At 41.9% G+C, this 14,665-nt stretch overlaps 1 protein-coding gene across 7 annotated transcripts in view; it reads left to right on the top strand.

Annotated features, from left to right (window-relative positions):
• Nucleotides 1-7,523, top strand: part of ppargc1a (peroxisome proliferator-activated receptor gamma, coactivator 1 alpha) — a 237,216-nt gene extending 229,693 nt beyond the window's left edge. For 5 of the 7 annotated variants that reach the window (XM_020611448.1, XM_020611446.1, XM_020611451.1 and 2 more), the window contains exons 9-13: nucleotides 533-625; nucleotides 1,413-1,518; nucleotides 3,318-3,442; nucleotides 3,773-3,924; nucleotides 5,824-7,523. In XM_020611448.1, coding sequence (XP_020467104.1) covers nucleotides 533-625; nucleotides 1,413-1,518; nucleotides 3,318-3,442; nucleotides 3,773-3,924; nucleotides 5,824-5,927 — 580 coding nt within the window. In that variant the 3' untranslated portion in view covers nucleotides 5,928-7,523. The remainder of the gene's footprint in view (nucleotides 1-532; nucleotides 626-1,412; nucleotides 1,519-3,317; nucleotides 3,443-3,772; nucleotides 3,925-5,823) is intronic. The other 2 variants (XM_020611447.1, XM_020611450.1) reach the window with 1 other exon arrangement.
• The last annotated feature ends 7,142 nt before the right edge of the window (nucleotides 7,524-14,665 follow it).

The raw sequence follows: 14,665 nt of genomic DNA, 5'->3' as shown, positions 1-14,665 counted from the left end.
TCCTTGATCTTTCCAAACTGGCCTTCCTGTGCTTCGCTGAGCTTCCCAAACTTCTCTCCCTTCATTATTCAGGTCACCTGCAGCAACATTTCAGTAATTAAGCATCAAGGTTACGGAGTGCACGGGGCACAAGCTCTGCAATCAGGCCACAAGGGCCTATAGTACTGACCATTTCCTACTACAGCATCAAAGGTGGATATTTATACTAGCTCAGGTGTGTAAAAAAAATCATGTCAGAAGTCATGCACACTTTATCTGGGCATGGGTTGGATTAGGGCAAGGACTGGAGGTCAGAGCATGCTTTTATCTGGAATTTACCCAGTTGTCAACATCTAAGTGCAAATATCAGAGAACTTAATTTGGTTGGCAAACCCAAGGACAAATTACCCAAGGTGTCACCAGATTGCAGCAACTAAACTTTATGCATTGTATGTTTTAAAACACTTATTGTCATGTTTGAGATGAACAACATTCCTAGGTGTGAGTGTAAAAACAATGTTTTCATATTGAGCATTTTCTGTTTTTCCCTCAGGTCTCATCACAACACGGATTCCAGCACTTTTCATTCCAGGACTCACAAAAGCCCCCACCCTCAGTTTCGATCTCCTCTCAGCTGCAGGCCAAGGTGATTGTTTTAGATTAATTATTTAACCTGTAATTGATGTGTTATTAATCTTTGTTTTCATTGCATATGTCAGGTTAGACCAACTGTTTATTAAAAGAACTCATAATGAGAGAGGCAGAAAGAATATGCTTAACTGATTATGTTTTATTGGTCTCATGACAAGAGTCCCAAATCCTACTGATGCAGAGTCATACTCGTGAGTGGACGCTCCCAGCTGTATAATGACACTTAGTCAGCTTAGTGCCTCTGTAGTTTTCCAATAGCCATTGCAGAGGGGAGCATCTCATATGCAGAGAAGCGTTGGCAGTGTGCAGGAGGAGAGAGAATGAAGGAGACGCCATCTCAGCGCTCCAAGTTGATTTGGCATCCACATGCCTAATGACACCCAACAAGCCAGAGAGTCACTCATCAGTCGAAAACATCATGTGCTAGTCTGGGGTCGGGGAGAGAGTTGCACTTTCTTTCTTGATGAAGCCCTAACTAAGCAGAAAGTAATGATATGTGAAGTTGTGCTGACAGTTGCAAGCTGCCTAGCACCCCGACCGCGCCGCTCGCCGGCACTCCCGCGGGCCTATCCTGCGGGTCCGTAATCATAGCGATGGTGAAGAGACATCTTATTAGCATGTCCATTTCCTTTTCTTTGCAACCCCTTTCTCAGCCATCAGTGAGAAAACAGATGACTACTTCTTGGCAAATGCTGGCATCTGATTTTCATAAGCACCAACAGGAAGGGTGACTTACAGGACGAGCAAGGACAGTGATGTCATATGTGTTTTATCCCCCACAGGTATGACAGCTATGAGGAGTACCAGCATGAGAGGCTGAAGAGGGAGGAGCACCGCCGGGAGTTTGAAAGGGCCGAGCAGAGAGAGAGGCAAAGGCAGAAAGCAATAGTGAGTGAGCTGACACAGGTGCCATCTCATTTCCTCTACCTCCCTGTTTTTATTCTGACTTTGACGTTACGTCTTTCCTGTCGCCACTGATAAAAAACCACATGCACTCACTTCACTGCTGTTGCACATGTACAAATTCCCGCAAACACACAGAAATCTTCCATAGACACACACACACACACACACACACACTACTTGGGATGAGACAGCCTCAAGCCCAGTACCATGTGCCTCAGCATCTCTCTGCTGAAAGGATACATACAAAGTGAGTGATTCAGGCGACAGGCCCTTCCTCTTTATCTCCGGGTTGGTATATTTAACATCTTTGTCGTCTGGAAACACTGTCGACTCTTATTAGTCACACCACAAGGGGTAAAGCATTAAAATAGTAGAAACTAGGAGAGCAAGATGAGGAAAGGACCAAAATGGAAATGGCCTCTGATTCTTGAGGTCTTCTTTTGTACCATTCATTCAGTCTGATGCAGTGAATATCTTGTTTCTCCTGTCATCTCTGCTCTCCTTGTGTCTGTGTGAAATTACTCACGTTTCATGTGGGCTAATGCTACTACCACCCGTTGACAAAGCGCATATTAAATGATGCAGCAATGCAAATACTGCCTGGCATGCATACATTTTGGAGATGGAGAGACGGACAATTATGAGCTGTAAAGCTCAAGCTGTCAAGAAAGGTTTGGGAGGCCAGGGATGTGAAAGCATCTCCTTGTGTCTGTCTGTCTCGCTGTTTTCGCCTCATTCTCTCTCTCACTTACACACCTACACACACATAGACAGCCCTCAGGGTGCCATGGAGAAAAGACTGCCTATATATCAGCTGTCAGCAACTAAACCACTAATTCAGCAAATACATTTTTGTCTCAAGCAGTATGTAAGCATTAATGAGAGTGGGAAAAGCATAAAAACAGAAATCTGTAGCTAATTTGTATTTTTCTCAGCTACTCAATATAGCCCAAACAGGGCAAAGGTGAATTCTGAGTTAAGCAGTAGGCAGTGATTTATACGGCACTACTACACTTATTCAGTGTTTCAAGGTCTCAATGGACTTAGCCACGTAAATGCAAGTAAATGAATGAATAAATAAATAATACTAGTAATACACTTTGCCCCAGGCTCATGCTGTATTATATGATTAGCAGATGCAATTAAATTAATCAAAAGCTATAATTGCAGCCTGGTGGACTTTGTTCCTATATTATTCTGTTATGACCCCCATGTCCTCCGAGGTTCGAGGAAATCCATGTTTTTTTGCCCTGTGGCTCATTTGTGCTGCTTTGAATGCTCCCTCGTTCTTGGACATGAATATTCGTAAACTAACAGAGTTCACAGTTAACAGTCCTGCCTAGCATGCTCCTGTGTATTTTAAATGTGACTCCCAAGCTGGAAAGAATCAGGCTTTTCTGATCTATGGCTGAGTCACCCCACAGCTTTATTTTTAGAAAGAAGAAGCAGCAGCCCCGAGCTTAAGACATGGCATCATTTGATAAAAATCACTCTGCCTCTGGTTGAAGAGTTGCAGAGAGAAAGAGGAATTGTAGTGCCAAGGCAGATTGAAAGTGCTTCCAAACTGCAACTCTATCAGATAAGAGGAAGCAAGCTGAACCAATCACAGAGGAACACAAGAAACAGACAGAGAAGAGGGACAAAACAGGGGCCCAAAGTCGGTATCCACACAAGTGATCAAGACCAATTCATTAGAACATGGTGAAGAAAGAGAGGGGTTAAGGGAAAACAGACTACCTCTTTTAATCTCATTCCTCTGCTCTGTCTTCTCTCTTAACAAGCAGGAGGAGAGACGGGTGGTGTACGTGGGGCGACTGAGGTCTGATTGCACCTGGCCTGAGTTGAAGTGCCGCTTTGAAGTCTTTGGCGAAATTGAAGAATGTGCAGTGAGCTCGAGAGACGACGGGTAAGACCCCAGGACTTTCTGTACATGCATGTGTGCATCTGTATGGTAGTCTGGTATTAGCGTAGGGCGATGGCAGACATTTATTTGAGCATTCATCATCTCTGGATTTCATGTGACAGTCTTTAATATCTAAGACAAAGGCAGAGCTTTTACAGTCTCGGTGTGTCTCGTGATTCATCCACTTCTGCGCCTACAGAGCCCCAAAGATACACTCTTATTGATTATATTTTGCATATAAATAGTGTGATCGTCATCTAGGACAAGCTCCCCTGTTCAGTTATTGTTCCCCCACAGCAACACTCTGACGTATCATTTTCTGTTCTTGACCAGGGACAATTTCGGCTTCATCACATACCGCTACACTTGTGACGCCTTTGCCGCCCTTGAGAACGGACACACCTTACACAGGTCAAACGAGCCTCAGTTCGAGCTGTGCTTTGGCGGACAAAAGCAGTTCTGCAAATCACATTACACAGACTTGGGTAAGTGCAGCTTTGTTGTTCTCTTCATCAGCCTCCTGCAGTCACGGGGTGTATTTGTATAGCTGGAAGGACGTCATTACTTATGTGGACATGGGATGCTCGGTTCTATTTGTTGATATGAACAGCAAGACATAATGGAAAAAGATAGTACTAAATGTATGTGAGCAGCTGTGTCCACAGTGTGTTTTCATATGCTGTTAGATATACTGTGTGTGTGTGTGGGGGAGTCACTTTATATGGAGGGGTACAGATGAAATTACAAGGATAAAGACATGTTGGAACAAAGACAAGAAAAGAGATGAGGTGAGGAAGAGGATGTGGGTGCAAGGTTAAGTCCCTTCTTCTGTTGCCGGCTGTTGTGGCATTGAAACGAGGTAGAGCCTTGATGTGGCATGTAGGGGCCAGTCATTTACAGAGAGGGAGGGGCCATGTGGGAGTATACCTATTGCCTATGCTGGGAGTCTGGGGGTGACAGACTGCAGTGTAGCAGAATTCATCTATGTAAGTGAAGTGAATGTGGACATATTTATGTTTATAGCTTCTATAACAGTATAAGTAAGTGGTTGCAGCTGAACACTGACTGATGACAAGTAATGCACGTTGCCAGTGAAATCGAGATATTTTCCTCTGGCATGATAGCCCCATTCTTGACATATGGGGGGAAAAAAGAGATTCATGTGTAGCTGGGTAATGATAAAGGTGGTGATAATTGGGCAGCCATATTTAAACTTAAGTGAGAGAAGTTGCACAGACGCAAAAGGCCATCTCCTTCATTTAATGATGACACGTAAGACAGATATTGACTCTTGCGGCCAGTTTTCCACTGACATGTTTTTACCAATTCAGGAATGTGTGCTCAGCTGCAAGTGGAAGCAATTACTATACATTTTCAATGCACATGCCTGAATCCATTGGCTCTTTAAGAGAGGACATGATGAGAAGTTGCTAAGACAGTAACATTTGCTAATGTTGTGAAGGATTAGCTAACAGTTGCTAACCCTTGAGAACAGATGTTATGCAAAGATCGTCTACTGAAATGGAAGGGCCTTCATTCAACTACCACTTTGTCAGAAACAGACTGATAGCACAGGATGAAGAGGCTGAGAGAAGGGAGACTTTTGTAATAGAGCAGTATCCAAACCTCTCCCACTCTCCTCGAGATTGAGAGATTGATAGACCCTCACTTCTTTTTTTGTTTTGAGAGACCCTGGCCATTAGTTTTAAGTAGAGCACCGGGGTATTTTTCATCCCTCAAGGTGCGCAATGTGACACAATCCAGCCCTCGGCCATCGCATTAGGTCACGACGGCGTCTCCTAGCTACCATGGTCACTGCCATTTCTCAAAGCTCTTGGAGTGTGCTGCTGGGCCCTTTGGGAGCCCCATTTGTAAAGCTGTCTGTCGGCGGAGATAAGATGCTCTGCTCTGCTCTACTACTGTGTTATCAGGTTGATCAGGAAAAATAGGATGTGAGCGACAGACAGACAGAGGAGCTGCTTTTACATCTTTGGCCTCCATATAAAAAAAGACTTTTTTTTTCTATCTGTAACTATCTGAATTCTTTGAAAGTAGTTAACTGACTGACTAAGGGCATACTGTTATGCATTACCCTGCTTGTCCCTGAAGTTGACAACACTACACTTGCTGACTTAAAAGGCAGGGAGCAAATCATTTCCTTCTTTTTGGAACAAATGCGAAAGCGTAGTAGAAGAGTAAGTACCAGATTAACATTGGAGCTCCACATGACCAAGCAGTAATTGTGTAAGGGCAGCTTGTTCTGTCAGCCCTGACCATAAAGTCTTCTGCAAAAACAAAGGTGAACGTCTTCTTCTGCAGTACGTGCATTTTCACAGAGCCCCGCTCTGCTCAACCCTAACCACAACCCTACTTACCCCTTTCAGACTCCCATTCGGATGACTTTGATCCAGCCTCCACAAAAAGCAAGTATGACTCCATGGATTTTGACAGCTTGCTGATGGAGGCCCAGCGCAGCCTGAGAAGGTAACCAGTGTCAGTGGCACCTGCCATCTGATGCAAAGAGGGACTTCTGATACCTCACTGATGTTTCTCGCTCCTTTGACGACGAGACTACCAGAAGTTTTACACTCTCTCAGAGAGTATATAAAAATAACTGTAGATATAGAGACATAGACCTATATCAATATAAATGATTATATATCAAAAATAAAAGTTTACATTAACATAGCTGCTGAAGAGCTGGGAAAAGACATTGCATTCTGGGAAAGCCAGTGAACCCTCAGAACCTGGTGCACTCTTCTGCTGTACAACCATCAATGAAAGAAAGGAAAAAAAAACTTTACTATTTTGTTTTCTAGAAGCACTACAATGCCCACAATTCTTTGGGGGTGAAAACATGCGGCTTGTTCAGCCAGATTTTCTTTTTGTCCTGTTGATTTTTCAGTCTTTTAAATCTAGTGTTTGGACTTTGTGTTACATACAGTACAAGTAACATACCTCCCTAAACAAGTATAGGGATGTAAAATTCTCAAGATATCATTGTTGTCTACATTTTAAGGAGAAATGTAGCTGTGTATTTACAGATACTATAAAAAAGAATATTTTTATTTTATGTACATATCAGATAAAATTCTTTATTTGTTACAGCTATGCACTGTAAAATGCAGCCTTTTTTAAAAATGAGGAGAACAGTTCTTAATTCAGAATGTTGATCTGTAGTAATTACAATAATGTAAAACATATTGTACACCAACATGATGTTTAGAAGACATTATATGATTGTAAAAAAAAAAAGAAAAAAGATGCATCAGATTGCTCATTTTGAGGGAGCACGCAAACAAACGTCCTTTTTTAAGTTATTTTGTTGTGGGGGGAAAAAACAGTCAACCATGTATAGTTTTCTCTGTTTATAAAGTTTCTCAATCAGCATTTTTGCTTATACAACCAGTGTAAAATGTGTTTTTAATGTGTTTTTCATGATTGTGGAAAAAAGGCACACCAGTTTTTATTAATTATTTCTGAATTGCAGGACTGTTTAAATGGACTAAGATCATGTGTATATACACACACACACACACACACACACACACACTTGGTTTGGTTTCATTGGCCTGGTTGTTGTTTTGATTACCTTCAGTGAGAAAGAACACTGCATTCAAATCTTTTCAATCAGTACAAAGACATATTTATCTATTTATTTTGATATTTGAATCAAGAATATTTATGGGCTCCATTCTTACTCGGCGTACCTCATAAAATGTATGTGCTATTTATGTTGTCGTTCAATTTGTGTTATTTAACTTGCAATCACTAGACAGGGTGTACAATAAATGGTTTGGTGGGAATAATATTACCTTCTATGCCTTTCGAAACAATCAGAACATTGAGCTAATCACTCCAGCGGTCAGCCCCTCTTTTTTTTTTAGTGCTTGCCGTCGCTCACGTCCGCAGCACTTCGCTGGGTTTTTCTTTCCACACAGAAGAACATGAAGCAATAAAATGATTTTGCAGGAATTTTGTTGTACCACTGAAAACACTTGTCATCGCTCCACTCACGCTTGATTATGTGAATGCCAAACTGAAGTTCACACTTTCCTTTTCCTGAAATTTTTAAAGCTCTTGTATTTGATGTACAATGTTTATATTATATAAAAAGCAATAAATTATTTTTCAAAATTGTATTTTGGCTTCTATTGTCATGTGATTTTTGGACTTGACCCATTACCCAGTCGCTAGTAGGCAGGAAGACGCCATTCTTCTATCTTGTCATGTCATCACAGTGTGCGGTAAACACTTGAATGTCCCCCTGCTCTTCCCTTTAAAATGTAACCGAGTCTATGTGATTGTAATGCACGCATTACCTTGTGACATCTGTGCTAACGTGACTGAATCTTAACTCCACTCTGTGTGTAAAATGTGTCGAGTTGAAACTGTATGTTGTGTAGTGCATGGCTATTACAGGATGGCAGCCGGTAAAGTGTACACCGCATTAGATATCTGCCTCTCCGCCGTCTTAACTGGCAGATTTTAAGTGACATTCTATAAGCCTAGAGAAAACTACTCAACAGTGTATCGCATGCTGCACCACTCTCCATCACCACCCAGCCCCCTCCACCCACCAGCCCCACTCACAGTCCAGATATCACAGTGTCGTCAACATGACATTAAAGGTAACCTTGCGGTTTCTGGTTCAATTAATATCCCGTTTCTAGCGCGAGCCAAGTAATGAGAGAACCAGCTTCCATCACAGGAAGGAAAAACCTTTTGTATGAAAGCTTAGCTGATCACAGGCTTCCTTTCATGGAATCTGACTGGGGAGACAAGAAACAGCAAATTTTTATGACGCAAAGAGGGAAAAACTAGTTGAGGGGAGGATTAAAAAGCCCTTTACCTGTGTTTCAAGACATTGCTTTAAGTTTTTTGCTGTCTCTATAGCGTTTGGGTAATGGTGTTGTGTCCCATTTGATAGATGTGGCTTTAATTGTAATAAAAATGCTTTGTAAATTGCCTAGACTAGCAATATATTATAACACCTTCTGGTTCAAATTTCAACTGTGGCGGATGTTTTAATAATGTGACCTGTTGGGGACTTTGCCACTGCTTAAACGTTTGTTGGGTAGTCATGTTTCTTTTGGAAGGACAATATGTGTATGAGAAAATGTATGTGTGTGATTTTAGGCAGGTATGTGTGTGTTTCTGGAAGTGGATGTGTGTGAGTTTGGGGGGGAGGGTGGTCTCTGTGGGTTGATACCTGTTTGTGTCCTCTCCACGTTGCCTTCTGCCAAGTCCTTACCAATGCCTTTGTGGTTCTACCTATTGTACGACTTTCTTGTGGATTTTATTTTTTATGTGCAATTCTCATCCGCCTCACCATGCCAATAAAGAGAAATGTGTCTGGAAAAAATAAAACCCTTTCTTTCTTTTAGTGGCTTCTCTATTATCTTCCTTTCCTTGTGATTAATGTCCCTTCATCAGGCACTCTTGTACCACTTTCACTCAGCACTGTGGAATGATTATAATTTGTGCTCACTCTGATTACTATCAAGGAGGCACCCTTGAAGGTTTTAAAAGGAAGGCTTAAAACTTATGAAAACAATGCTTAATGCAAATGTGGATTCACAATAAATTCACCAGCCCTCCTGCACTTATATATCAAAGTGTTGAATGAAAGCTGACAGATGCAGGAGGAGTGACACAAGCCCGTCCTCAGCACATCTGTCTCTCTCTGAAGTTTCTCTGCTAATAAAGAAACGCTGCTTAATTCAGAACAACTTCCCCTCTTTGATATTCATATCACCTGGGAGAGAAGACTGTAGTAGTCTTTGTCTGTGTCCACAACTTGACTCCACACCATGAGTCTGCAAGTTAATTAAAAAGTTGGGGGGAACAATTTCATTAACACGACGGAGAGCCAAAGTGAGTTGATGGTGTGCTTGATAATCAATGACGGGGCTTCATTATGTCCCTCCCCCCTTTTTTTTTTCTTTAACTCACATATACTGTATTAGCCTGATAGCTGGGATCACACTGGGAACTTCCACTGTGTCCTTTTTCCTCCTTTTACTGGTGCAAAGAGAAATATGGGAAGAATGTACATTAAACTTTAAGGTTGGGGGTCTGATTGTGGTTTTTATTAAGGCTGCTGTTTAGCCCCAGAGAAGAGAGTGACTGGCTTTCATTTCGGCTTGGCTGCTGCATTACAGCGGGAGGTCTCCGTCTGCTTGCCCTTTCCACAGAATGAAACTGTCCCTGGAAATCTCTCTGCTCCCTGTCAGCTTTTCTTCTCCCACCTCTCTCTTTCCATCACGATAGGATGGCTTTTTTCCCCCTTTTTATCTGTTGTGTGTCTTCTTTATTATTAACTAATAGATAAGCAGCTATCTCTACTTCAGTTGGAAGTAAGTGGTAGCCTTGGAGATAATGGGGTTTGATGGGGCTGGGCTGTCTGTGGGACAAACACTGAGTTGTGTAGCTCTGTATTTTATTTGGCACCTAGCTGTGGCTGCTGTTTCAGATGCTGTTGAAATCCTGAAAATAACACAGACTCTTCAGCCTTTGTTTGCAGCAATGTGACAAGAATTTGTAAATGGTTTTGTGTTTTGGTGGCCAAGCAGCAGAGAGCAACTTGAAACTGAAACCCTGCAAAAATGTTGGCAGCTCTATTGTAAGGATATAATCTTTCTACTACATTTTCTCATGCTCTCATCTCTCTCAGTATCATGTAACCAGGGTGTGGAAAAAGCAGTGTTTGATAATAAGATTATAGCACCTGAGAGTGGGTAATTAAAGCCTGTGGGGTGGAACATAAGCAATCCTACCAGCAATTTACCATCAAGAACTCTTTTTTATTATTATTCTCAGCCTTGCACAAAATGAATCAGGAGTACAAATTTCCCTCCTGTACAGACTGAGAACAGCAACAACACTTATCTGTGGTTGTATTGCAATAATTAATGTTAGGTGACACTGATTATCTCTGAGTACAAGACTGGCAGCGAGAATAAAACCAAGATTATTTTGTGCCAAAGATGGAGGATTAAGGAGCAATGTTGGCAAAATAACATCAAAGAAGTGATGCAAGGACGTGATGCTGTGTCGCTGGGTTCTTGCCTCCAGGTTTCTCTTTGCTCAATACCCCAAATTCCTCTTCACGTTGTCTTTCTCTCTGTCCCTCTTGTAGCCTTTTATTTTTTAGATTTTATATAAACGTATTGTGAAATAATAAGCTAATCTGTTGCCAGGCAGAAGTTGGGACTCTGAGTGCTCAGATAAACTAAAAAGACCAGAACTGCAAGAAGAAACTAATCCTCTGGGTTGAAATATCGTGACATCATGACTGCAGTAGCTAAAGGCACGTGTCTGTTGTTGCAGTCAGATCACATGTAAAAACTGGGGATGCTTAGTTAAGTCACATGGTCTGGTGTTCTCTTGCAGTGATCACATAACCCACTGGCTCTCATTTGATCAAAAGAAACATTTTCTGCAGCAGTTTCTGGACCCATCATCTTGAATGAAACTGCATTTTGTCCCTATCATCTCTGAAAGTGCTCTGTGATGAATCAGAGCAGAACTTTGTTGCAGCCATTTTTTCCCACAAGCCTTCTATCGTATGCCACCTTATGGGAGAAGATAATGACAATGCTATTAAAATCACAGTCTCCCTATCCAGCACTCTAGTTTCAGCAGTTTCTGCTGTTAAAGAGTAATGAGGAACAGAAGGACAGTATTCTTCTTCCCCCCCAAACTATCAACTTTGGGGAATGAATGAATTCTTCGCTAGATAATTAATGGCTACAGACAAATGGTGGTTGATTGAGCGACTCATCCCTGTATTTCCAATCACCATCTGCTGTGTGTTGCCAGCAAAAAACAATGTTAATTACCTCGAGTGTGCCCAAGACGTATTAATTAGAACAACAAAAAAGGGAAACCTAAAGATTCCAGTGTTTTGGTGTCTGCAGTGTGTGTTCATATTGATGGATTAGCAGAGGAATCAGATCCAGAAGGCAATCATTTGGAAATTTGGCCTTTGGATTATTTACTAACTTATCTGTGGATGCGCTTATGCTTACCTGCTTTCTGTGCCTCAAGGCCATTGCAGGCCTTTAAGACTGTTGGGGGTTGCAGCTATCTGCCGCACAGAGGGAACGTCAGTAGAAAGATGAATCTCTATTGTGACCGCAGGGACAGCCAGCTGACAGAGAGCGTTAGGGCTCCCGATGCAGACGGCCAGGCTTTTTCTGTGCACATCACCTGACCAAAGAAAGGAAGATGGAGAGAGGGAACGAGACGATGTGGGACTGACACAACGTGACAAGGCTGAGACGGCACTCTATGGGCCAAAGCTGTGATGGCACCCTGCAGGCGCTCAGTCCCCTCGCTCCCATACTCTGGGAGCGCAGGTGGTGAGAAAGGATCCTGACAGGCCCGGTGTCACGGCGCCGCGCCGCTAATGAGCCGATGTAGAGAGCAACACGTAAATGTGATGATGTGAGCAGCATATCATTGGCAATTATTTGGAAATCATGGACTAGCATCAATAACAATTAGCAAAATTGCCATGACTTAAGTACTTAATGACTTAATTCAAAATACTTACATATCAAATATGCTTATTTCCTTCATACAAAGAGGTCATTTACAGTCTGTTACAAACAGGATTAAGAACATCACTGCAAATAAAAAGCATGAGACCTGAATTACAAAATGACTTAAGCTGCAGTATACGCAGAAGGAAACAGCTCCTACATCTTTTCCCATCACATATTGCCATAGATCAGTGATCCTAACATTTTTTTGCTGGTGAATCTTTTAAAATAAAGCCAGGCCTGGGCTGTGAGCAGTTTGTTCAAGGAATTATTCCTTCATCCCACACTTTTACTAATGTTAATAATTTTTAGAGGCCTGAAGACGAAACATTATTTCTCAGGAACAAACAAAAAATGTTTTATGTTGCAAGCTGTAATATTTCCTATAGTACATCCCAGAAGTCATCTCTCCACCACTTAAATTAACCTTGCGACCACTTGTCGGGGTCTCAACCCCCACTTTGGAAAACGCAGCTTTGGAAAATGTAAGGCTAGCCATCTAGTTTTTTATTTATGTCCCATACTAGTTGGATGTGGGCTTTATAATGGCTCCATTCAAGCATTCTTGACAAGATGGCTTGGAAAGAGAGAAAAGCTGAGTGCCCTCTCCCACTCTCTCTTATCTGCTCCTTGTATTTTTTGCAGAGTGGCCCTGGCGGATCGTGCAGTTGTGCCTAAATCCAGTTCCCAGCTACTTAGCCCCCACCCACCCGACTCACTCCAACACAAGGGCACATGAGAGCATCTCTCCCTTCTCTCAGACCCCAGCTTGAACCCATGTATCACACAGCAAGCCATCACAACACAGTAGAATGGCCACATGGACAGTTATTGTTTGTTTGCACTATTTATGTGAATGTACAGTCTGCGGGAAATGACACTGTAATGCAATCATTCATTCCTGCCGTCCTGCACTCCCATCCATTAGGCTAATGTTATTCTGTAACAGTCCTGGGTTCCCTGGCTGTTGAAATCATGACTGTGAGAAGTACCGGTAGGAGAAAGTAGGGAGACCGCTGCTTATTTGGAGGGCCATGATCAAATTCCATTGTCTGGAAACCTATGCCCTGTAGTGCCTGTGTGTACCAGACAGAATTCCCGGCAGCTCCAAAGTGGCTGCTGCTGTTCAGTTCTTGTGAAGTGACCAACATATGGAGTGTGGAGAGAGGATAGCAGCAGGAGATCAATAAAGTATCAGAAGAAGAGGCTTGATGCCGTTTGTGCTTCTTATCCTTTCAAAGCACAGTTGCACCTTCAGTGACATTATCACAACATTTAAATACCTCAGCTTCTCTGAAAACTGTCCATCTTGAAAAATAATAATCTTCACCAGACACAACAGCAGCAAAACAAGATTTGTGCAGCAGCAGAGTTTGTGCATGACAGAGTCTACAGCTCTGTGAAGCTGTACGCCAGCACAGCAGTGCCATGAGCTACATGCTGATGTGGATTGGTATAATATTCTTCATCTTAGTTTAGCAATGCTAACATTTGTTAGCAAAAAAAGCACAAAGTACAGCTGTGGGTTTTGAGAACATCATTAGTTTTGCAGGTAGTGGGTCATAAACTGAAATAATGGACAAATTACTGCTGATGGCACTAGAGGAGAAGTCAGGGGATCACCAAAGTGAACATACATACTGTAGCTTTAACCAGCATTGCTGTCAATATCATAGCTAACATCAATACATTATTTCTAATATGACACCAGTGAAATAAAGAACAGAGGCTTAATATGGTTCTATGGCTGACATACAATTTGAAAAAGGAAACATGGCCACAGTGTATTGTCTCTGAACAGCAGCTTAAGGTGATGTCCTGTCAAATGAATTACTTGTTATCACCAAAATATGCTGTTAATCTTATTTTGTAGGCATTATTACAGCTGGAATATCCAGTGTTGTCCCAAAACATTGGAGATAAACTTTGTAATGGAACTTGCTTGGGCTGTCAAGAATTTCAGCCCAAATCGTCCTGACTAAAGTGCATTAAAATGCATGGACAGTCAGGATATAATTACTGAGCAAAAATACCCAATGCCTTAATCCACATGGTAATAATGCAATTAAAGTGGTGTTTCTTGGAGTTGGTAATCTTCTGTGACAAGGCTTACAATTCAATTAACCCTGTTTTAACACTTTGTTTCAGCTTCCTGTGAGGCTAATTTGCTTTAAACTTACTTCACTTGCTATAATTATGCTTTAAGAAATGTCCAGTTTTTGAATTATCAGTTGTTTATGTCAGTGAAGCAGGGATTTTTCAGTGAACAGACACTGCTCTCCTCCATCGGGATGCCTGACAGGGAATTTCTGAAGTCTGGCTCCTCCCAAAATGATAGTGTTGCCATTTCTTATAATGCTGGGCTGGCTGCATTGTTGGCTGCTGATATACATAGTGAACTGAACTGCTTTCTTCTGAAAGTGAGAGGCAAAAACCTTTACAATTAGAAGTGAAATATTTTGTCAATTGGAGATAGTCTCTTATTCATTTTCTTTTATTCTCTGCTCTCTTAATTTGGATGCGTCCATGATGAAAAAGTTCCAGCCTGATACAATTTCCAATAATCTCATAGTACAACCAGGACTGCACCGCTCCTGACAGCTACCAAAGCCAGCCACGGATCGAACCCGTTTAATCTCTCCTTTCTTGTTCTCAAAGCTCATGCTGGCTGTGACAT

This window comes from Monopterus albus, unplaced genomic scaffold, assembly GCF_001952655.1.
Source record: "Monopterus albus unplaced genomic scaffold, M_albus_1.0 scaffold113.1, whole genome shotgun sequence".
Lineage (NCBI taxonomy): Eukaryota > Metazoa > Chordata > Actinopteri > Synbranchiformes > Synbranchidae > Monopterus > Monopterus albus.
This window is presented reverse-complemented; position numbering and strand designations above follow the sequence as displayed.